General features: G+C 34.6%; 1 protein-coding gene across 1 annotated transcript; it reads right to left on the bottom strand.

The window, feature by feature from the left end:
- Positions 1-85: 85 nt before the first annotated feature.
- LOC115563336 (estradiol 17-beta-dehydrogenase 11) lies at positions 86-18,768 on the bottom strand. Its single transcript, XM_089257198.1, has 8 exons — positions 17,723-18,768; positions 7,843-7,996; positions 7,629-7,753; positions 2,667-2,777; positions 2,449-2,574; positions 2,246-2,367; positions 2,063-2,179; positions 86-1,064 (listed from the first exon to the last, which is right to left on the bottom strand). Exons 1-8 carry the CDS (start codon positions 17,915-17,917, stop codon positions 776-778), a joined length of 1,239 nt encoding a protein of 412 aa, XP_089113324.1. The 5' UTR covers positions 17,918-18,768; the 3' UTR covers positions 86-775.
- Between the last annotated feature and the right edge of the window lie 4,232 nt (positions 18,769-23,000).

Raw genomic sequence — 23,000 nt, 5'->3', positions numbered from 1 at the left:
TATTCATTCGATAAATTATTTGTATAATTGTATTAACTAAATATTCGATGCACACAAAATGGTATTAGCTAATTAACATGGAAACTTTTTAAACTTGTATTGGTATATATTATTTCTGTTTTGCTCTCGACAAAGTTATTATTTGCCTAACTACGTTTTAGCGGAATTAGTATTAAAAATAGCGCTAATTAAGATTTATGAAAAAATATATATTTTATGTATAAAGTTGCTTATAAGTGAAAAATTTACCTACGGCATAAGTCGATTGAAGAAATCACGCGGCCTACGCTAGCAAAAATTGGTATAAAATTATTGAACCCGATGCAAGTACGGATTGAACTAGTTTAAGTTTAAGAAAAACTACAACCGAAGGGAAATGCTTTCAAGAACCTGACTGCTGACTACACTCGTTCGCCTCCATCCTTCTTACTCTGTACGAAAATACGAATCAGCATTTAAAGAACTAATCGTATCTGAGGGCCCCGTGGGAGGCCGTCATAACTAAATGTAATATCACTAGACTCGTAGCTTAAAATTACTAAACGTGCTCCTGACCACAAATCCATCCGCAAAGCTACCGCGGACGTTCGCTTGGCCAACAAAATAAAAAAAAAAAAAACGAAAAGGGAGAGAGTAATGTAAAACAAGAGAGAGAAAGGGAGAGAGAGAGAGAGAGAAAATTGCCAAAAACACAAATTCAATTACACACATAACTCGTAAAATGCAAAAGCAACAAATACGCGCAGGCAAGGGCGAAGCCGGCAGGCGGCGCTCCTCAGAGCACCCGCTCCCCCAATGACGGTGTCCGTTGGATGAGCATCGAGGGTGATTTGGCTGGCAGCGCGGCACTGGCGCTGCTCAACTGAGCATCAATGGCAGCCATGTCCGCGGCGGTGGATGAGGATATGATGTTGCCATTCGCCTTGCCAGGGCTCGTGGTGGTGGTGGTGTTGTTGTTGTTGTTGTTGCTGCTGCTAGTACTGCTGGTGCTGGGCAGGCCATGGGGCGAGGCGTCGGGCACCAGGCGACGCAACAAGCCGCTCACACAACCCCAAGGGAAGGTCCTGTGAATAGGCAAAAAGAAGAAGAAGAAAAAACACCCACAGAAATGAGACACAACATAGTAGAAGGTAAAGGTAAATGTTATGCATTATTAAAGTGAAACACATTAAAGCGACGCCATTAGCCATGCACCATGGCTGGGGGGTTTCAAAGATCTGGGCAATAGAGTGGGATTTATTTCCATATATTTCAGTTTCACTGATTTCCGAAATGGATAATAATTCACTGTTGGAATAGTCATGCGAAGGGCAAGCGAAGGGAATGGAAATGCACACAGTTCAAATTATTAGACAATAACTTTTAATCGACATTTCCAGGGGTGGTTCCTGATCGAAACTTTAATGGCATTTCTGGCACTAATACTGTGTGTAATATATAAATCAGAAATGTCATATGCAGACATATACAAATATATGTATATATATAAGCTATTCTATTTGCTTTCATGCTTCTAATTGAAATCAAAGAATTTCATATCAGGTTATCTTATGTTATAAATAGAGTTTGTTAAAATAGTTTTGGGAGCATTATATGTAAAATAATATTCGAATTTATAATGATTGGTCTTTGACTTAAGATTTTATTAAGTTAACTTTAAACTTAGTTATCTTAGATTATTATTATTTTTTTTTTTTTTTGTATTTTATGCAATACATATTGATTATCTGAACAGTATTTTTTTTTTTAAATAAATCTAGTATATAATACTATATTCCCTACTATAAATTACTATTAAAACTTTTAAATAAAGCACCTTTAATTCAAAATTATATCAAGTATTTCTCTATATGATTATATTATTAAATATTTGATAGTTATATGCCCTTCTCAATTCTTTGAATCAATTTCATAATAATTACTATTATTTAAATATTTAAGAACATGCTCAAATTCCTATTCTATATGGCAGCTGAGAAGAATTTAGTCGCATTTACTAAGGTAAACATGAGTGTTTGTAGCCTCATTAAGACATTTCGTTTTGGGTCGTGTGTTTACTTACCACTTGAGGGACAGCATGAACTTGAGGAAACCGGGAATGATGGCCAGCTTCTCGTTCTTCCTAATGGCCGAGATGACGCGATCGGCCACATCGTTGGGATTCAATGTGGGCACCCATCTGCAATGCAGAACAGTTTAGCTGTCAGTATATTACCGCACCGGCCACGCCCATTAATGCGCTCACCTGGCATTCACATCGTCAAACATGCCCGTTGCCTGTATGAAGAACGGGCAAATGCAGGTGGTTTGTATGTTCGTATGTCCGAGAACTTCCAGCTCCAGACGCAGCGCCTCATCGAAGCCAACCTGTAATTATGCCGTGCACAAGTTTGTTGTCAAAAAGAGATTCTCCAGCAATTTGCATGCACAGCTAACGAATATACTAACCGCTGCAAATTTGCTGGCACAGTAATCGACCAATTTGCTAATGCCAACATGGCCAGCCAGAGAGGCGATCGTCACGATATGTCCACGTTCCTTCTCGATCATTTTGGGCAGAAACGCTTTTGCGGTCTGTGCAATGACAACGAGTCATTATTATAGCAAGTGTATATAAGTGAGTGAGTGTGTGTGTGTGTGTGTGTGTCTGTGTTAGCTCAACTTACCCAAAAGTGTGCCATAACATTCACATTGAACGAGCGCTCGATCAGATGGTCCGGCGTTTCCAGCAGATGCAGTCCAGACACAACTCCAGCATTGTTAATCAGCAAAGTAACCTGCGGAGGGGGAAATCAAATAAAAAAAACGTTTTAATGGATTGTCGTAAAGATTTACTCGGCTTCTGTTTAGCAATTTTCGTGTCTGCCAATAAAATCTGAAAGGCATTTAAATATATAGTATTGTTTCGTAAATTTACATGTGCAGCTAAATTGCGTAACAAATTAAATAATTCTCAACTTGTTTGCGGCTGGCCGGCCACTTGGCCATAACACGTGTTCGATTCTCGTTTGTGGTCTTAGCACTAAAGGCGGCAAAGCAATTTCAGGTAATTGTAACAAGTTTGCAATGAGAAAAAAAAAACACTGTTCTTGAATATATTTGACCTCTTGTTCTTTCTTGCTCAATTTAATTGTCTTTCGTTTAGCTAAATTGGCCAAGATCGACATGTTCCAGCCCCATTCAGTTGAATTTATGCAAAATGCTTGTTGATTTATTTCTTTATTAATTATCATATTTACTATTGTTTTTATTAATAATATTTAACTTTTTATATTTTTAATTATTATTTTTAATTTTAATATTTAAAAAATTAACCAAATAAAAAAAAATACTTTTTTAATTTATATATTTTTTAAAATTATAGTAATTATATATATACATATATTTTTATATTTAGTTTTATATTTATATATATTTTTTTAAAATATTTTTTTTTAATTATAGTATTTCTAAGTCGGCTCTAAAATATTTATATATAGTCATCTGAGAAATTCGGAATGTTTCCCATATTAAAAGCATCTACGCTCAGTTAATATATCTCTCAAAACTCAATTACTTTAATTAAATATTAATTAACTTCTGCTTTCCTTTTATATCTTATGCTTATACATATATATTTGATAAGAAATGCATCCATATTCCGATTCCACTTCCCATTTCATATATATAAATCCGCCCATTTATTAAGTAATTCATTACGGATCTAAATCATTTAGCGGAAAGCGAAAATACAAAAAAAAGTGCAATTATTATTACAAAAGTTTGTGTTTGTTTTTTCCACTTGAAATCTCAATGCGTAATTTGCTATGAAGATGCGTTGGAAACGAATGAAAGCAGAGTAATAATAAGTGTAACATGTCAAGGTCTAATTGCGAATAATGTAAAATGCTGCTTGAAAATAAAAATATGATTGCTGCAACTATAAGTAAGCGACGTTGCTGCTGTTGCTACTTGGGCTACAGCCAACAACAAGTGCAACATTTCGTTCAACAAGAAAAGCTATCATGGCAACAACCGATGTAATAACTGCGGACAACGAATCCAGGCCAGAGCGGGTTCAAGTGCACCGGGCGAATGGGTGAATGGGCGCAGGGAGCTGCGACAGCGGGTCACACGTTGCGTATGCGCGATTTCAATTTGCTCGTAAGCAAAAACAAAAACAAAGCAGGAAAAAAAAACATTTAACGAGGCGTGCATTAAAGCAACAGCGAAGCAAAAAGCACAACACAAGTTGTTAAAAATATTAAATGTACTATTTCAGAGACCAGACGGCAACAACAACTACAACAACAAAAGCAGCGCGTCATCTGCATAACGCATGACTTATTAAGTAGTTAAAATGTTTTTTTCTTTGCTCATTTAAGCTACTGTTGTAAATACCCTGTAATTTATAGAAACTGCGAATTGTCTGTGATTTTATATCTTATCTCTATTGACTATGTAGACTATGTATGTGTGATTTCGTTAAGAATTTCTTTCTATGTCTTAATCTTAATCCTGGCCTCTATTTGCCTGATTAACTAACTAACTAGATATAGTTTTATGATTTAATATTAAGTACTTTTAATGCTAAATTTATACATCATTTTACAGAGAAACTTTTCTAACGACTAACATAAAGAAACACTACTAATTATATTATTATTTTTATAATTAATATTTTCTAGCATTTTAATTTTATATGTTGCTCCTAGGTACAGGGTATTTTCAGACTACATCACCAGTTCTTTACTCGACTTTATGTTATTTTCTTAATTTATTTTTTCTTTTACCCAGTTCGGAGCTCTAATAGTCTTTGGACTCTCGACTCAGATTTTTTTTGCTTTTACTATGTTGATAACTTTATTCTAACTATTTTTGCTTCTTAATTTCGTTTCGCATGTTGTTTTCATTATAATTTTTTTTGTCGAAGCTAAACTATTTTAACCTTTTATCTCTTTACGCTAATGATTCAAGACTCAGTTATTATTATGAATGCTATTGTTGTTGCTAAAGTTGTCAGGTCGGTAATATTTTATACAGAATTAAACGCTGGCCAAGCGTAAAATGTTTTGAACCCCCATAATAATGGCATATCCAAGCGCCCGTTGATACAAACTCTGCATTTTGGGCTGGTCGCCGGATAGAACAATAAATGTTTAAGTTTTTTCTTTTTTTAATTATAGAGGGTCTTTAGCGTAATTATATAGAGTTCAAATAAAGTTCAAATGCCAAAAAAATTATATATGCTTAATTTTAATAATGACAAATGTGAATCACATATCAAGATTTTAGCTTGTAATTACTGAACTTAATTATTTTTAAGCACTTTAATGTATAAGTATTAAATATAAATTTCGTTGCACTCTAAAAGGAAGTTTTTAAGTTGATTTATGGCGGTTTTTTTAGAGAGAGGAATATAATGGATTTATAGAGAACTTATAAACAAAGCTATCATCAGTATATAAAAATGTATTTGTATACTTTCAGCTTAGAACTTGGGATCAAAACTTTTAATTTGTTCTTCAAAAACTTGAATATGCTTAAAATTTCTGTCTAATTATTTTACAACTCCAGCTGCGCCCTAGACTGAACATTCATTAGCAATTGCAAGAGAAGAGAGTTCTAATCAAAAAGACACACAGATGGACAGACAACGATAATAATTAGCAGACAAAGGGCTACGCTTAATCATATTTTTTATTTATAATTATAAGGCATGGAAAATCGGGATGAAATAACAAAAGTATAAACTGGGTACATTTACGTTTATTTTAATTTAACAAATTTTAATTTAATTTTTGAAAATAAAAATCTGCTCTGTTTTTAGTTTACTAAAATTGTTTAAAATGTAATTGAAACAAAAAATAAATAGTGTAATAAGATTTTCTAATCTAAAATACAATTAGTAAGGCTGCGCTATATAAAACTAAAACCAAAAGAACATTGTGTTTATTGTTTATTGTTTATTTTTATGAATAGAGCTGCAGACAAGTATATTTGGGTAATTTTTAGTGAACATTTTAGTTGTTGAAATTGAGTTTTAAAAAACCTGAAGCCAATTTTGTATTTAAGCAGAGCTTTTATTAACAACCTAGACACAAATGTGAAGTCTACATAAGGCAAATTTTATTTTCTAGTAAAAATTTCAATATCGCTTTATATTCACTTTATTCTATATTATAAAATAGCTCAAGATAGGCTGATAAAGGTATCCAAATTGCTAGAGATCGAGGCTAAAAGTTACTTCAGGCCTTGATTAATATACCTAGTCTAAAGCACTCAAGCGCTCAGCCAACATTAAACCCAGATTGGCCATAAATAGTTTTAAGCTCAAATGAAACAATCAAATTTTAATTTAAATTGAATCCAAGTCTTTGTGGTATGCATTCCATCCAGATTGAACTTGAGTCAAGTTATTTATGTTTTTTAGATGAGTTTTTGGTTTCAGTTTTGGTTCAGTTAATTTTCAGAGTCAAAGTTAATAAATGCTGGGCTACAACTGGTTCGAGAAGAGCGCGTCTGGTCTATAAAGATTATATCACTGTCCTCTGCGTTCCACACTTTAATTAGTATGTATTCTTTTTCAAATATAGACATCTTCAGTGCACAGTCTATCGATATAGCCCCATTGCGGAAGCCATCAAAGCGAATGTGAATGATGAAAACTGATGCGCTTGCCGGACTTTCGACACTTTGGCAAAACGTCGCTAATCACATTAGCAACTGCAGCCGGCTATCGGCTGTCCACAGTCGAAAGTCAGCCAGATAGCACTTGCCAGTTGCCAGTTGGCAGTGGGCAGTCAGAAGGCGAGCTTCGACTGGCGGCAGTCAGCGTTTACAGTTGCATTCACAGTGATAATGAATGCCATGACACGATTGCATGCCTGTTGCAATTGGACATCGCCTTGGATAATTTGAAGATTGTATGTGTGTGTATGTATGTGTGTATTTTCTTATAAGATTTATGCGCTGCAGTGAAGATGCGTTCGGGGGCAGTCACACAATTAGTGACTGCGACTTCTATGCACTTTTAATGTGCATCCCAGAATGGGCGTGGCACTGTGGCACTGTGGCTCGACGGTGACGGCAACTCGTGCCGGTTGCGATTAATTTGAATGCAGGCTGCGATTTTGCCCCCGTCCACCTCCCAGGTAAAAGCTGAAGGCAGCCAGTGCTCCACATTGTGATTAATTGCCAGACGCAACGCAAGTGGCAACCAGTTTCCCTCCCTTGCTCTCTCTCTCTCTCTCTCTGCTCTCTCATTCTCTTTCTGTCTCGCTCTCTAGCACTTCTCAAGGTTGACCGTGGCACGCTGAAAATGCGCTCATGCATACAAATTCACGTCTTGAAACAAAATTTATGACATAAATATATGCAGAAGATGTGTTGCTCGGGGGCGTGGCTACGTCGAGAGTGTTTGGGCCTACATGTGTTCATTCTAAACAACAACAACAACAACAAGAACAACAACCACACAGCTAGCAGAAGGGTTCTGGCCATTAAACGCCCCTCAACAAACAATTACGTCGACTATTTTAAGCGCTCAACTGTGAACGGCAATTACAAGAGTTTTATGCTTCAATTGACGCGCACATTCCACAAGTGCACATTTCCCTAGCCCCGTTCGCCCCCCTCTGGATACTTACATCACCAACTTCAGCTCTGATGACATCGGCCGCTTTGTAGACCTCCTCCTTCTTTGATATGTCCACCACATAGCCCTTGCAATAGCCGCCCGCCGCTTCTACGATCTGAATGGTCTCCGCAATGCCTGAAAAGTTCCGAAAATTACATGAGTATCTTTCGTGCTCTCTCTCTGTCTCTCTCAAGGCTCTCTTTCTTTCTGTCTATTTGCCTTACCCTTTTGATTAATGTCCCAGATGATAATTTTGGTGCCCAGTTTGCCCAGTCGCTCGGCGAGCTGACGGCCGAGTCCATTGCCGCCACCTGTGACTAACGCAATGTCCGCTTTGAGTTCCTTTTCGGGATAGCCGAAGGCGATGTAATAAAGGTCCTGCAGGAAACAAACGATAAGAGAGGTGTTGATAATTATACAGGAAACAGAGAGAGAGTTAATTGAGGCAATATAATTAAAGGCGTCAAAAGTTGCAGCGTGAATAAAATTGATGCGTTTCATACAACTGAAATTCAAATTTAAAACAAACTGTGGGAAATTCACATTCACCATGGGTAAACCATAGAAAATCGTCTTGTTTCCCTTAAAAACCTTTTGCTGTCCGACAATGTTTTATATGTGAGCCCAAGGAAAAAACAAGCCAAAACATTTTGACACCGTATTTCCATCAGCTTTTAGCTGAACCGCCGGCTGTTAAATGTCAAATGTGACAACAAGTTTGTTGCCTAAGTCTTTTGTTTTAACCCTCGTCATTCTGGAGGCCTTTCTCGCGAGTCTGCCGCCAACTGTCAGACAGCGTGTGTGCCAATATTAGCGCACAAACATGCTGTTCGATATGTTAATTTTTGGCTCCTTTTGTGGTGGCAAACAAAGCGCCAACAATGCGAATTGTCTGGCAGTTGGCGGTAGCATGTTAATAGGGGCTGAATTTGACGCCTCAAACTGGGTAAATACTTGAGATGTTTCAACTTCTTTAAGAGATCAACTCAACTGCTTGAACGCTGCTGCTGCTGCTGTTGATTTAGTGTCAATAAGCTGTCATAATATATGACTCGCACGTCTACATTGTCGCATAAAGATAACAAACGGCGCGGGCAACAAAATTGCCAGCAACTGTAGCAGCAGCAACAACAGCAACAGCAGCAACATTAACATAATATTTTACTCATTTTTTCGGGAGGAAACAATAATACAACAGAGATAAGATACAGCAACAACAGCTAGGGGGCAACACAGTGGCACTTTCCATCTCGCTTGCCACCAGAGGCGGCCCATAAATTTTCGTGCCACACGCGACGTCAACGTCGCTTCACAGTCCCTCGCGCCCTGCAACTGTGCCCCGGCTTGGGGTGCAACTTCAGCTATTACTCAGGGGCCAGCGACAGCAGCGGCAGCAGCCGCACTGGCAAGCGTGTCCAATTATTTTGACATTAACAATGAATGTGGCGCAACGTGGCCAGCATTGTTGTTGTTGTTGTTGTTGCTGTTGCTGTTGCTCTGCAAGCGGCTTAGCAAAGGGTATCGTATAGTTGGGCAACTGCTCAGAATACTTGACTCAAAAAGGTGATTTTCTTATTTGGTTAGCAATTGCTTTTTTTTCAATATTAGTTGAATAAATAATAAGAATTCACGACACTATTTTATTATTGATATATAGAAAATTAAAAAAAAAATAATAATAATAAAAATAATACGAGTTTTATTACTTAAATTTATATTTAAAGCCAAAGGCAAACATAGCTCAATACTTTAATAAGCTTTTTATCCTGCCTTCATTTGTGAGTTACTGAACTAGGTATTTATGATTATCTTGATTTGTTATTTAATCATAAGTTCTAAAAATATTACTCAAACATGGACTCGATTCAATATTTTTATAAAGATTTCAAAGGTAACAATTTTATATACATCTTAAAGTATATTGTAAAATAATATTAAAGTCGTTTCCTTACAAAGCCTGTTTTATATTTTATAATTTCAGAAAACTGTAGCTGAATAGCTCAAGATTTGGTTTAGGTCTTAACGGGGAAACTGAGGAATTTCTTAATAGGCGACAGTACAGTTCTAATTCGAATTTTAGTTTACGTAAGCAAAGAATAAATAGAAAAAAAAAAAAAATAAATAAAAAATAAATATATCATGAACGTCTTTTAGTTCAATCCGTTATAATGAAGAATTCAAGCTTTAAGTAATCAAATAATATACAAAATATATTAAAGGATTATATTTATATTATAAAAGCTAATCAAACTTTATACAAATCATTTGTGTATCTTATATAGTCAGATACAATTTGACTACAATATAGGGTATGCACTTGTTTGAAATATCTCAACAAACAAACTCTTCCCCTTTTAGTTAGCTGCAGTTTGGCTCCAAATTAAAAAAAAAAAAGAAAATAAAGCAAAATACAAAAAAAAAGAGAGAAAAATTGCCCATAAATAATACGAAAATTCATTAAGGGTAACATGTTAGCTGGTGTCCGGTGGCGATGATTATGATGAATATAATGATATGAGATAATAATGATCAGTCGCCTCTTTCACTTGTTGCCTTGTTGACAGACATTTTGTCACATAATTGAGCACGCAATTCGTGCGCTTTTTCCCGTCGTCTTTGGCTCTTCAGCTTGAACAAGGGCAGGAAGTGACCCATTATAATTTATGCATAACATGATAATAGCTTAAATATGTGTCTGCCGCGATTTATGCCAAAAGATAAATGTTTTTTTTTTTTTTTGTTATTCTTTTTTATATTTTATTTTTTATTCATATTTACAAGAGCATTTTAATGGGCCATCAAATGGAACATATGCGAAACGCTCAACCCATTAAACAGATCTTTTTACACTTTCAAGTTTATGCAAAAAATAAAATCTTAAGGCTGAACAGAGCGCGGAAGTCCATTCTAAAAGCAAATCATTTGCTTGTTCTGCCTGGTCTCGGGCTAATAAAGTCCACACATGACTTGCCTATATGTAAATGCAAGCAGACACAAAGAGCTTTAATATAGTCTTGCTCAAATCCATATTTGCTTTGTCATTTGACAAAAAAAAAAAAGATATAATTTATAAAAAAAAACTGGAAATCATTTTTCACAATCTGTCTTTTGTAAAAGCGAAAAACCAGCTGCGTCAGCGTCGAACTTGTAGGGTCTGGGTCTGGGGTTTACTGGTCTCTTTTATGGCTTGTTAGATTGTCTATTTGATTGTCAAGGTAAACGCATTGACCTTTGTAAAAAAACAAAAACGGAAAATTTCCAAGAGCATAAATGGAGCAAAGCTGGGCATCTTTTGAATTATGTTTTATATACTGGTATAGATCTCTTAATGCGAGCTAAGCAAAGTGATTTGATGGAATTTGTAGACTATAAATTTTCAATTTCATTGGAACAATCTCAAGGTGGAGCTTCGATGGAGAGATATGAAAAACAGATTTACATGCGGTATAAAAAGTAAAGCTGCTCGACTACAAGATACCCAGCACATTGTCTTAGACATATTTCGTGAAATATACCTGGGAGTCAACTAATTTAAATGAATTTTGCATCTAATGTTGGCAATTATAAATTCATGTTTAATTTATTCGTCATATAACAGATTTTAGCATCAAAAAGATGCTTAGTTTATGGGGTCAGCCATGGCTTGAACTGGTTAGTATAAAATACTGCAGATTTTATGTTTTACCTCTTAATTCCCGACAAGTTATGTTTTCAGTGCCATATATTATAAGAAAGGCAAGAAATGAAAAATATTTTTCTATGATGCTATAATTTGTTGCCTATTCTGTTTGCTGTCTGCATTTTGTTGTTTCTTTATATATTTTATCTCATGTTTTTTTACCGTTCTATTCCATTTGTAGTAGCAGTTATATATGTATATAGATTTATCATTTTTAATTTATTAATTATGTCAACAGTTTTCTATTTGCGTACATTATTAAACGGTCTTTATTTATCTAGCAGCTATTATTATTATTTAGCAAACAGCTTTGGAATTAAAATGTTTATTTACATTCGCCTATCACACATATTGATAGGTTCTATTCTAAGTGCAAACAACTCTCGCCAATTACACAAACGATCCAGGAAGTTGTAAGATCTGCCTGCCTCATTATCATTAGATGTTCATTAGTCTTGAATCAACATTTAAGCACACAACGTTTCTAACTGTACAATATCATTTATGAATCCCCTCAAAGTTCACAATTAGCATATGAGCGGTGAACAACTCTTGCGCAATTATGCAAATTCAAACAATCGAAAGAAGAAAAAACAGAAAGAGAGAGAGAAAAAAAAAAAAACAAGAAACAAATTTGCGACAAAACCGCAGACAAAACTGAATTATGAATGCTAGCATATGGTCACGTCTTATCTAAATACTAACTTCTAAAGGCGCTAAGCGCCAAGCAACAGCACTGCAGCGAATGCTGATCAAATGTTAGCTGCGCTTGTATTTGTATTTGTGTTTGTGTTTGTGTTTGTGCTTGTGCTTGGCTTAAAGCAAATGCTAGACTGAGTTAGCAGAAACTTGTTTACTTCGTCCGGGAGAATTGCGAAAAATTGAAAATCTAAACGACTTCGTAGACCAGGTGAATTCTAAGCCAGCTGAAAGTGAAACCGCCAGCCGGCGAGGCAACCTGCAAGTCAGCCCCAAGTCAAGTGTCTTGCCCAACAACAAAGCACATCTATGCAGTTGCAGCAGTAGCCATGCCATAGCCATGCTCGTCACACGACACGACTCGACTCGACTCGACTCCACTCAACTCGGCTCGAGTTGAATCCATTCGAGCCACTCGACTCGGCAGCTGCTTTAATTAGCTCAACTTTGGCTTGAGCGATTTTCCATTGGCCTATAAATAAAAGACTTAAGACACGAACTTGCCTGGTGCAGCACTGATGCAATTTTCATTTGCTGCCACACTCACTCCAGCAACTAGTGACCTTTAAAGCTCTGCTATATAAATAAATATATACATATATATATAATATAAATCTAAGAAAATTACACGAAGCTGAAGCGGCATAAAAAGAGCGCAGCAGACGGCGTAAGAAATTGAATAAACCTGAACGTGAATATTGCAATGGCATAGATCTGAGAAAATAGCTGAACGAGCGAGATGCGCTAATGATGTTTAAATAAGACTGAAATAAACGTTAAGCGTATTGATATTTATTCAGTGGCTTTTAATTTAATATGTGCATATATTTTCTAATCATTTGGATTTGCATGTTTTTTATTTATTTCGACGTTTTTTCTATAACGAAATAATATTGATAGCTTTTTGGGTCGTTATAAATATTGTTAATAATAATAATAACAATAATAATAATAATAATAACAATAATAATATTATACAACTACAATGCCTTTATCTGCAGAGGGTTAACAGAAGTAAAGAAAAATTTATCATAATATAGATAGATATATATTAAATTTAAAAAAGAAAAGCAAAAAATGAATTTAATAATTGAAAAAATAAATAAATAAAAATCAAATAAATATATGAAATAAATAAATATGAAATATATGAAATAAATAAATATATGTCTTCAATTTCGAATGCTAATTGCCTTTAAAAATATTTTATAAAATACTTCTAATCATTTATATAAGTATTTAAAAACTTAAATAAATACTTTAAAAATATATATTTTTCTTTTAATAAATATATTTTCATATATTTCATATATGATTTCAGAATATTTTGTATACTGTATTTACTATGGAAAAGTTAATAGTAGTTAAAAAAAAAACAAGTTCTGCCTATAATATGTTTATTTTCGATTAAGTTTATGTATTAACGAGCCATGCATTGATCTAGGCGTAACGTGCATTCGATTTCTATGCCGTCAGCACGTTGTGCCCGTTGCAATTTCTGAGGCGTCATCGAGGCGGGTTGCCTTCAAAAGTTTACTCGCCCAGCCCCAGCCAGCTGTTTTCAATAAATGTGTGTGTCTATGTGTGTGTGTGTTTGGCTAGCTGTTTGCTTTGATTGTTGTATTTGGTTTGGCTGCTTGCTGCAGCGGGTGGCCGGTCACTGCTCTGACAGCCTTCAAAATCCATTTTTATTTATTGCCACGCAAAAATTAGCACCTGAACACTAGTTGTTGGCTTTGTTTTTTGTTTTACAGTCAATATACCGCAATTGATGTACAGCTACATACATATACGTACATATATCTAGCAATCAAGTTCTATGCTTTGCCAATCTTGGTTACAAGAAGTGGAGAAGTGGAATTTACCGCTCGACTGTGATGTATGCTTGAGATTGCTGCCAATTGCAAACTGCGATGCCCTCGGATATGGAATGCGTAAAGTTAATGTGAAGAAGAATGTTTGACCGCAAGTAATTACGTTTTATTATATAAATATGTATATACTATATAATGAATAACAAAAATCTGGTACATTAAATTAAAGGAATTATTGCTAAGCAAATTCACAATTCAAATGAAAAGAGGGTTAATAATTTGTCTGTTTTTCATTGCGAAAATTATTGTTAAATATTATTAATCATTAGATTCTTCCTTATTTAAATTAATTAAATTTTTCTCAGTACTACATTCCACAGAAACACATATTTTAATATTTAGATTTCTGATTTTATATTATTTTTCATTTGCAAAAAATACTTAAGAGCAGTGGAATGCGAATGAAGATTGTATTTCGAAATATAATATATACATATATATGGGACTATATTTATTTTTAATAAAATATATACGCTGAAGAAAATCCCTACACAATTGAATAAAACAATGGCATATATTATTTTATCTTAGTTTTGTTCATTCACTGTTACCACGGAGCGGCTATGACTCAGTTCATCAAACACACCCGTCCATTTACTGGCCTATCTGAGGAGTGACACACTATCCTAACCCACTTCACATGTGAGATAATCCAAACAAGTGAGCCAAGGCCGTTATGGGCTATGAGCCTGCGCTTCCAATAACCTCCACAACGACACACAGTCTCAAACAAAAGCTAACTTTATGCTCACATATGCAATACCAAGTGGCTGTTATACGGCTTTTGTTGCTCTTGTCGTTGTTGTTGTTGTTTGACCAACACTTTCGATTTCAATTGCGTTTACTTCTTTTATATTTCTTCTCTTGCTTTGCTGTTGCACGCACACACACATACGTATACTCATAAATATATACGCACACACGCTTCACAGTTAGGCGGGCAAGTTGCCCGCGAAAAATTGTTTTGCTGTGGCAACCACAGCAGTCGAACCCACAACTAGCCAAGCTAATAAAAACAGGCTTCATGGCGTTGCAAAGCCGGCAAAATGCAAAAGTTGAACTGGGTCAACAAGCCAAAACGCAGCAGCGACGCCAACGCCAGCCGCGCTGCTCGCGTCGCAGCGCCTGGGAATAATATATGTATGTTATTTTTTTGTTATTGGTATTTTTTTATTTTGTTTTGGTTTTATTTTGGAAGTGTTCCCCTTAGCTTATTTCCAGCGCCTGCCAGACAGTTCCACAGATTGTGGCCATAAAAGCACACCCTCAAACGGCCAAGTTTGTTGCCTAAGTCTTTTGTTTTACACGCGCTTAACGAATTTCAAGAATGCAGCGACATAAACCAGGTTAATATCGAACTGCATGTGGTCGATTGTTGTGCCAAAGCCCATTATTAACACGGTCAATCAGTATGCAATTGCAACAAATAACAGCAGCAACAACAACAATGGCAACAGCTGCAAAGACAGCGAATCTTGAATCTTAGCATGCAAATTAGTTTTGGCTCGTTCATGACTCGTTGATATTGCATTCAGCATGCAAATGTCAACATTTTTAATGGGCAACGCCTCCAACCCGTGTCTTTTTCTCTCTTCCTCACGCTTTCTGTCTCTTTTCTCTTAGTCGGCCTGTCTCTATGCAGTTGGCATCATCCGTCGCTTAGTTAGGCATTCAGGCAAAGAGAGTTACCTCGGTAATTTAATGGCACTCATGCATAATAAGACCGAGGCAAATACATGATACACATGCTACATTTAATGATCATATCTCACACACACACACACACATAGATATATATAAGAGTAACCGCCGCAAACTAAAAAGGTTTCGTTTTTATCTTTGTTGCCAAAGTGAAATTAATATAATTATGTAGCACAACAACAACAACAACAACAACAAAGACCTACAAAAATTGTTTGCTTATGTAATGCTGCGAAATTTGTTTATAAATCCGAGCGTGTCAATTTGACCGCAAGAAAGCAAACAAAATAAAATAAAATTATAATATTTTAAACAAAATATTTGCCCTTAAGCCTCATATCCGAATTCTTTGTTAACTAGCCATGAATTTCAATTATGCGCTTTTACAGCAATTAACCGAATTTATTGGCCCTTTTGGCGTCAGCTAAAAGCAAATCATTTAATAATCTTGAAAACGTTTTCTCTCCGCCTATCTAAAATGTGCAATCACCTTAAGTGCTCGCCGTCTTAGCTGTCTAATTATACAAGTTTCAGTCAATTTATAGTATTTTACTACATTGTACTGCAATAAATTACTTTTGATTGGCATTGAATTACTTCAGGGTAATTAAGAATATATATAATTAACAAGTTGCTAATTGCATTTCCTTTAGATATAGAAATTGTTTTTGATATATGCGGCGTACTATTTGCATTTTATTAAAATCATTTTAGAACAGGCTAACAATGCAATAATAACAATACAAGCGCCATAATACTTTGTAAGACCGAGATGATGATGAATTATAGCTTAACTAAGTTCATTGTTGTATTTAATTACCACCTTTCCATTTCAATCTATTTAGCATACATGTGCACATATATTTTTTTAATCATCATATATTTTATTTATCGATTCATACTTGACTCAAGTACAAGGCACTTGGTATTTAAATTTGTCGCGCTTGAATCGATTGTTGTCCAATATATAATATCGAGAAGATTTAATGAATAAGCAAGTAAGTAATTATATAGTATAGTAAATTCCGAGATACCGGAACACATATTATCCGATTTGCCCCGCCCCTAGTGAACGATGTTCCGAATCTACTTGGAGCAACGTGTTTGCTTGCTTGTTCACTTAACATTTATCGATTTAATCAAACGTAATTATTTAATTAACCAAAACAATGGTTGAGATCTGCATGCTATAATATATAACGAGATCGCAAATAAAAATTAATCATACGCGTGCCGATAATGACAGCCATAAAAGGTAGATGAGATTGCAGAGTTATTGATAAACCACGCAGACTTTTATTTATTTACTTTTTTTATTTTTAACAAGCAATCAAGAGGCAAGAGCCAAGAGCAAGCGCACTTACGCTCTGCCCACGAATTGAGGCAGTGAAAATAAGTGGCCCAAAAACGAGTTTATCTGATTTGGTGAATTCGTAAATTGATGTCATTTATCAAGTGCATTTTTTGAATAGCAAACCCAAGTCAGAAAATATAATAAATTACTTTCGATTTTTTTTTACCGATTTACTCATCAAATAATTAAAGACTTATTCGACGAGATTCGGTAATCAATTTATCGGTTTGCTTATGTTGATTTGTGCAATTTATAAAATTAAAAAGTTACATTATATAAAAATATTATAAATAATATTATACATATATGTTAATCAAGGAATTAATTTTTATAGAGGCTACACGAATTTATGAATTTTTATAATTATATGAAAAGCCCATTATCACATCATTAACATGAGTTTATTTAAGTCTTTTTCAAGTAAAAACTTTTAATAATTATTCCAAAATTATACTGATAATTCGCTTTGTCATCGCTCAACCTTTCATCTTTCAAATCTAAATTTTTCGTAATCCATCTCAAAACGGAATAAAACTTTTTGTTCTCAAATTTTCTATGAGTTTTGCATTTGGTTTCAGATAGATTTTATATATTAAATTGATTGGCTTTATTCCTCACAGACAATGTGATGTTAATTAAGCTGCGCAGCTGTTGCTGAGCATACGGAAGCATCAGAAATTCAAATGTAGAATAGCAAAAATCATAAACTATTCAAAATTGGTTAAGAATTTGTAAACAAAGTGAGACTTAGCTTTAGATTTATGCACACCTTTTGACATTAGCTCGAATTGACATACCTGGAGTATATAGCCTATGCTGCAGATGATGAACCACAAGACATCTGCGAACGCATCCCAGGTATTCCATATTGTTTGCTTCCAGCTGAGCGGCTGAGCGGCCACGCCTACTGCTGCACCATTGCCATTCGACAGGGCCTGTCCGTTGCCTGACGGTGTAATATCCGCCCGTAAATTGTTATTGTTCTTCTCCATTTTGCGACACGAGTTTTGTTGCACTTGTTCTATATTTTTATTTTTTTTATTTTTGGTAATTTATTTTCTGTTAGAAAATCACAATTATTATCTTTATTTTTTTATTTATTAATTTTTTTTTTTGCGAAACGGTTATTCTTGATGCAAACGAACCACTTGCAAGCAAGACAATAACAATAACAATAACAATGGCAATAACAAATAATAACAACAAGGCGAGACTACGAAATTTTTACGTTTTGTCTTTGCTATGTTTTTTTTTTTTGCGTTTATTTATATGTGTGCTTTGTTTTGTTTTGTGCTTTTAGCTCTGATTTTCCGCGCTGCACGTCCGCTCTCGTGAGCGTAGCAAACGAATTTGAACGAAAGGAATGAATTTCGACTTCTTATTTTGGGGCGCTATTGGATATCGCCGCTGACGTCGCTGTCGCTGCCGGCGCTGTCGTTGCCGTTGCCGTTGCCGTTGCCATTTGTTCACCGCCTGTCTGAAGCTTAGAGCTGTGTGACGTCACGAAGCTTCAGCAACAGCTGTCGCTTTGTTAGTTTTGTTTTGTTTTGTTTTGTTTTTGCTTTGGCTTGAAAAGCAAAAGTTTTACGCGGAGCTTCGAGTCGACGGCAGCTGCGTTCTTTTGACGCTTTACGGTAAATTACCTTAGCTCGCTTCAGTTTGTGTAATTTAATAAAAGCTCAACATTTTGCGTTGTTGATAACTTGACTATTGCCCACTGTCCAAATTAATTGTTATTTATGTTGGCCTAAAAGCTTTAATCATTTACAAGTCAGCTGCACTTGCCGCTCGCCCAAAGGTATTTTTAGTTTTATGCAAACTCATTAGCTTGGGGTAATTAATTAAAGACTTTTGCTGCAATTATAAGGTGTGTGTGTGTTTCTCAAAGGGTGGAGTTGTGCATAAACGTTAACAAGTGTTAGAAAATTGCAATAAAAACATTACGAACTCACTAATTAGCAGCAAAAGCACTGAAGCTCATTTTTTAACTAATTTCATATTTTCCTACACTTCTCTATGAAAGATCTTGGGGGAAGAGAATCATAAAAAAATAGACAAAAAGAATGATTAGTAACTGACTAATTAGGCCTTTTTAAGCACCTTTTTAAGTATCTAATTTTCTTTTGCATTTCAGTCAATTGCTAATTAGTATATTTTCCGCATTTTTGAATGTTTTCTTTTAATTGTTAAACATCTGTTGCTGCTGTTTATGAACATTAAACTCTATATAGTTCACTTAAAGCTGTATTCATGATTATTGCTCAAAAGTGTTAAGCCCTTTCCAACATTTAAATCATTTCATTATTACTTTCGCGTCAATCATCATTTACACTTTCACAGCAGACCTATCGCATATCCTCCTTCCGCATATTTCTTCACTTTCCTTTGGCTCAATTCTGATTTATGCCGCTAAGCGAGATTTTGGCGTGCTCCAAAAGATGCTCGATGAAAGTGAAATTACGCAATTGCCTTAAGTTCCATTGTTATTATTCGCTTTATTGTCTGCTCTTTTTAGCGCGGGTTCTTTTTTCTCATCAGCTTAAAGAATATTTGCATGTCTATACCCTGTACAAAATGTGAGCAAAAAGGCGTATCACTTTTAAAAACAAAAGAAAAATATATTCATATTAAATATTTTATATTTAATTAAATTTAATGTAATTTTACTTTATCTAATTAAAGAGTTAAAAAATATTATATTTCTTTTTGCATATACCCCCATGTAATCATAGAATATATTTTAGTCTCATACTTCACTTTACATGTTATATAGAAACATGTTATGCAAATTATTATTTGGGTTTATTTTTTATTTATTTTTTTTCATTCTATTGATTCTTGTCGATTTCGTCACATATTTTGGGTTTATTTAATTTATATTTTTTCGTTTGGTTTAATTTGCTTTGTTTTAGAATTCTTATTTTCATTTGAATTTTTAGCGAGTATTTGCAGCCTGCTGCTTGGGGTCAAAGACCGCCAAAAATATTTAAAGGCCGTCTACATTTGGTCAGCTGCATACATGATACTCCGAAATTGCAGCTGTGTGCGTGAGTGTTGGTGTGAGAGTGTGTGTGTGCGTGTGTGGGACGAGGTACGAGGGAATTGCAAGCCGCAATAGTGAATTGCATAAATGTTGAGAGACGACTTTTGATACACACAAGAGACACTTAGACACTTAGAAAACTCAGAGACTGGCTGAGTGCACTTCTAAACTTCCAATATTTTATGCAATACATATTATGAACTTAATTTACATATCGGCATGTCACTTGCCTTTGATTTCACAATATTTTCTCAGGCAAAGGCGCGGCGACGTTCTTCAATTGAAAGCATGCAATTAATCTCTTACTTGCCGGCTTTTCAATTTATTACTGAATTATTTATAACGTTTGATGTTTGCCTTTTGTATTTGATTATATTTACTTTTCACTTTTTCAGCGTCCTCTTGCGACCAATTCGTTTATATTTGTGACGCATGCGTCAAACACAAGAACACAGCGGAAAAGGGAGAGTGAGAGAGAGAGAGCTAGCGGCATTTGCCAAGCGTGAGAGCAGGCTGTGTATGAAAGGGCTCCGTTTGTTGGCTCTTCTCGTGTCTTTTTATTTACTTTGTGCTGGCATTTGTGAGCAAAAGAGAGCAGGAGCAAGAGAGCGCATGCGAATTCTAAGCGATAAACAGCTGTTGACAGTGTTGGCAAAGCGCCAAATCTATTCAAATAATTGCGCATCGGCAAATTAGCGAAATCTTACAAATAGTTCTTTATTTATTTATCGACAAATTAAATGTTTTCTTATTTAACTAACTTTAATGGTGTTTTTTAATAATTTCCGCTTTATTAGCTCGAACAACAAATAAACAACATTCTCCAAATATCGTATTTCCTTTTTCTAAAGATTGCATAAAAAATTTAACCTCGTGCCCTGTTGACCGCGCACTAAAAATATGTTAATCCACACAATACGTATATATAAAAAAAATATAACTTAATCGTATTGAAAATGGCATAAGATTCATTTGACTGACCTTGACGGGCGCTCAAAACCCGCTAGAACCTCATAGCGAAATTAACGTAATTTGCCGTTCGAAGCCATTTGTCAAAGATTCAACACTGGCGCCAATCACCGAACTTTAACCTATTTCACTTCCTCACACGCGCATGAATACACACACGCATGTACAAATATATGTGCATATACATGTATACATATATAAAAATACCAAGTCACATTTATGGTTTAGCTTTAAGAATTCTTGTTTGTGAAGCATGGAGTTTGCAAACTTCCGGCTAAGACTCCATAGAACGTGTTTTAAGCCATGTGCGACCAGACTTGGATCGCGGCTCAGACTCAGACGTTTATTCTTTGGAAATTCGTTTGCTGTTTATTTTTAATTGGCGACTTCAGATAGAACAACGTAGCACGTAGACGCTTTATGATGCCCGCATGGATTGTTCATAACTATAAGCTTACTAATTGTTGCCAAACTTTTTATTTTTAAGATTTCTTACCGCTTTTTTGTCTCTTTCAAGGTCAAAATCAAGTTGGTATTTTATCGTATTCAAAGTTTTTTTTCCTCAATTGTGTTAATTGCAATATGTGAGTTGTTAATTTTTAATTGAAGGAACTGAAAAAATCGATTTGAATGAATTTAAAAAATAAAAATAAAGATTTGTTTGAAATTGATTAGGAAGTATATGTCAAAGACATACAATAATATTTTATCAATATAAAAATAAATGAAAATATAAATAAATATTGAATTTAAATTTTTAATAAAAGTTTTGTATGCCCATAATAAAAATAAATATTTCTATATTTTGTATTCGTTCTGTTTAAGTATAAATTTATGTAAAACTCCAATATTATCAAAGAAATATATTAGTTTAATATCGCAAAATTAATCAATATATCATTCTTTGTTCACCTTATCCACAATTTTGGTATTCCAAAGTTTTATGTTGTCAAATACAATTTATCATGCTTTTATTAAGTTGACAAAGCAAACTAAAAATGTCAACACCATTTTGGGTAGTATCTTTGTTTAGATCGTAGAGTTGGTAGATAAATATTTTCCGGTACCAGATTATCATGAGCTTCCGCCGAAATCGACCTACTTTACGGCATGCTAACTCCAAAAGTGTGATGCAAGCGACATTGAATCTTAATTATGGCTTTTCTTTAAGGCCTTATCGATTAGAGGCCCTGCACACCCAACAAAATCTGAAAAATGAAACAAAACAAAGTCGTTGAGGCTATCGAGCTGCTAATAAGAAACACAGCTATAGGGCACCGTCTGAATAGGCCCTACACATATTTTCATCCATATATAAATTATGCAAATTATAGTTAATCGTATTAATTTTTATATAGATGTGAACGCGGCAGCCACGTGCAAAGTTAAATATGTAAACTATATACAAGAATTTGATAAGCTCATGACTTGCTGTAAATTTTCGGAATTATGTAACACTATTTTTTTTCACCTTTTATAAGTTTGTTTACCAAACGTATATTAAATCATATTTGTTTTTTGCAAGTATAATAAATAAAATAATAAATTTGTAGTTATACTACCTTATTTGAATTCTAACTACTCTAGTCCAATTTTATTTATTTTTTATTTTTTTTAATTTAAATCCAAATATAAATGTTTTTATTTTCTTTTTAATTTTAGCAATTTGCAAATCAAATATTTAATTAAATAATTTTATTTTTATTTTCTTAAACTGGCTGCACTTGATGAGGCAATACTCCAAATATGTAATGTCAAAATAGATACTTGGCGAATATTGATGAAATCGCCGGTAGCTAAAAGTTATTAATAGGCCGAAAGCATTAGGCGTAAGCTCCACTTAAAGTGCACTTAAAAAACCTTAACAAAAGCTGAAGACAGCGGCACATCAAATGTGCTTTTAATTAAATTAGTAACCAAATCATAAGTAATAAGGCCAAATGCACAAATGGAGGCTGCGAGATATCAACAAAATAAAAAGAGAAGTGAAAAAAATACAGTATTTCATATAGAGACAACGGTAAGCTAAGCTATAAACAATATAATAATGCCCACATATCTCA

Source organism: Drosophila navojoa, chromosome 3 (assembly GCF_054131105.1).
Source record: "Drosophila navojoa isolate 15081-1374.11 chromosome 3, UAZ_NAV_1.0, whole genome shotgun sequence".
Taxonomy (NCBI): domain Eukaryota; kingdom Metazoa; phylum Arthropoda; class Insecta; order Diptera; family Drosophilidae; genus Drosophila; species Drosophila navojoa.
Note: the sequence above shows the minus strand (reverse complement) of the source record. Positions and strands in the feature narration are given on the sequence as shown.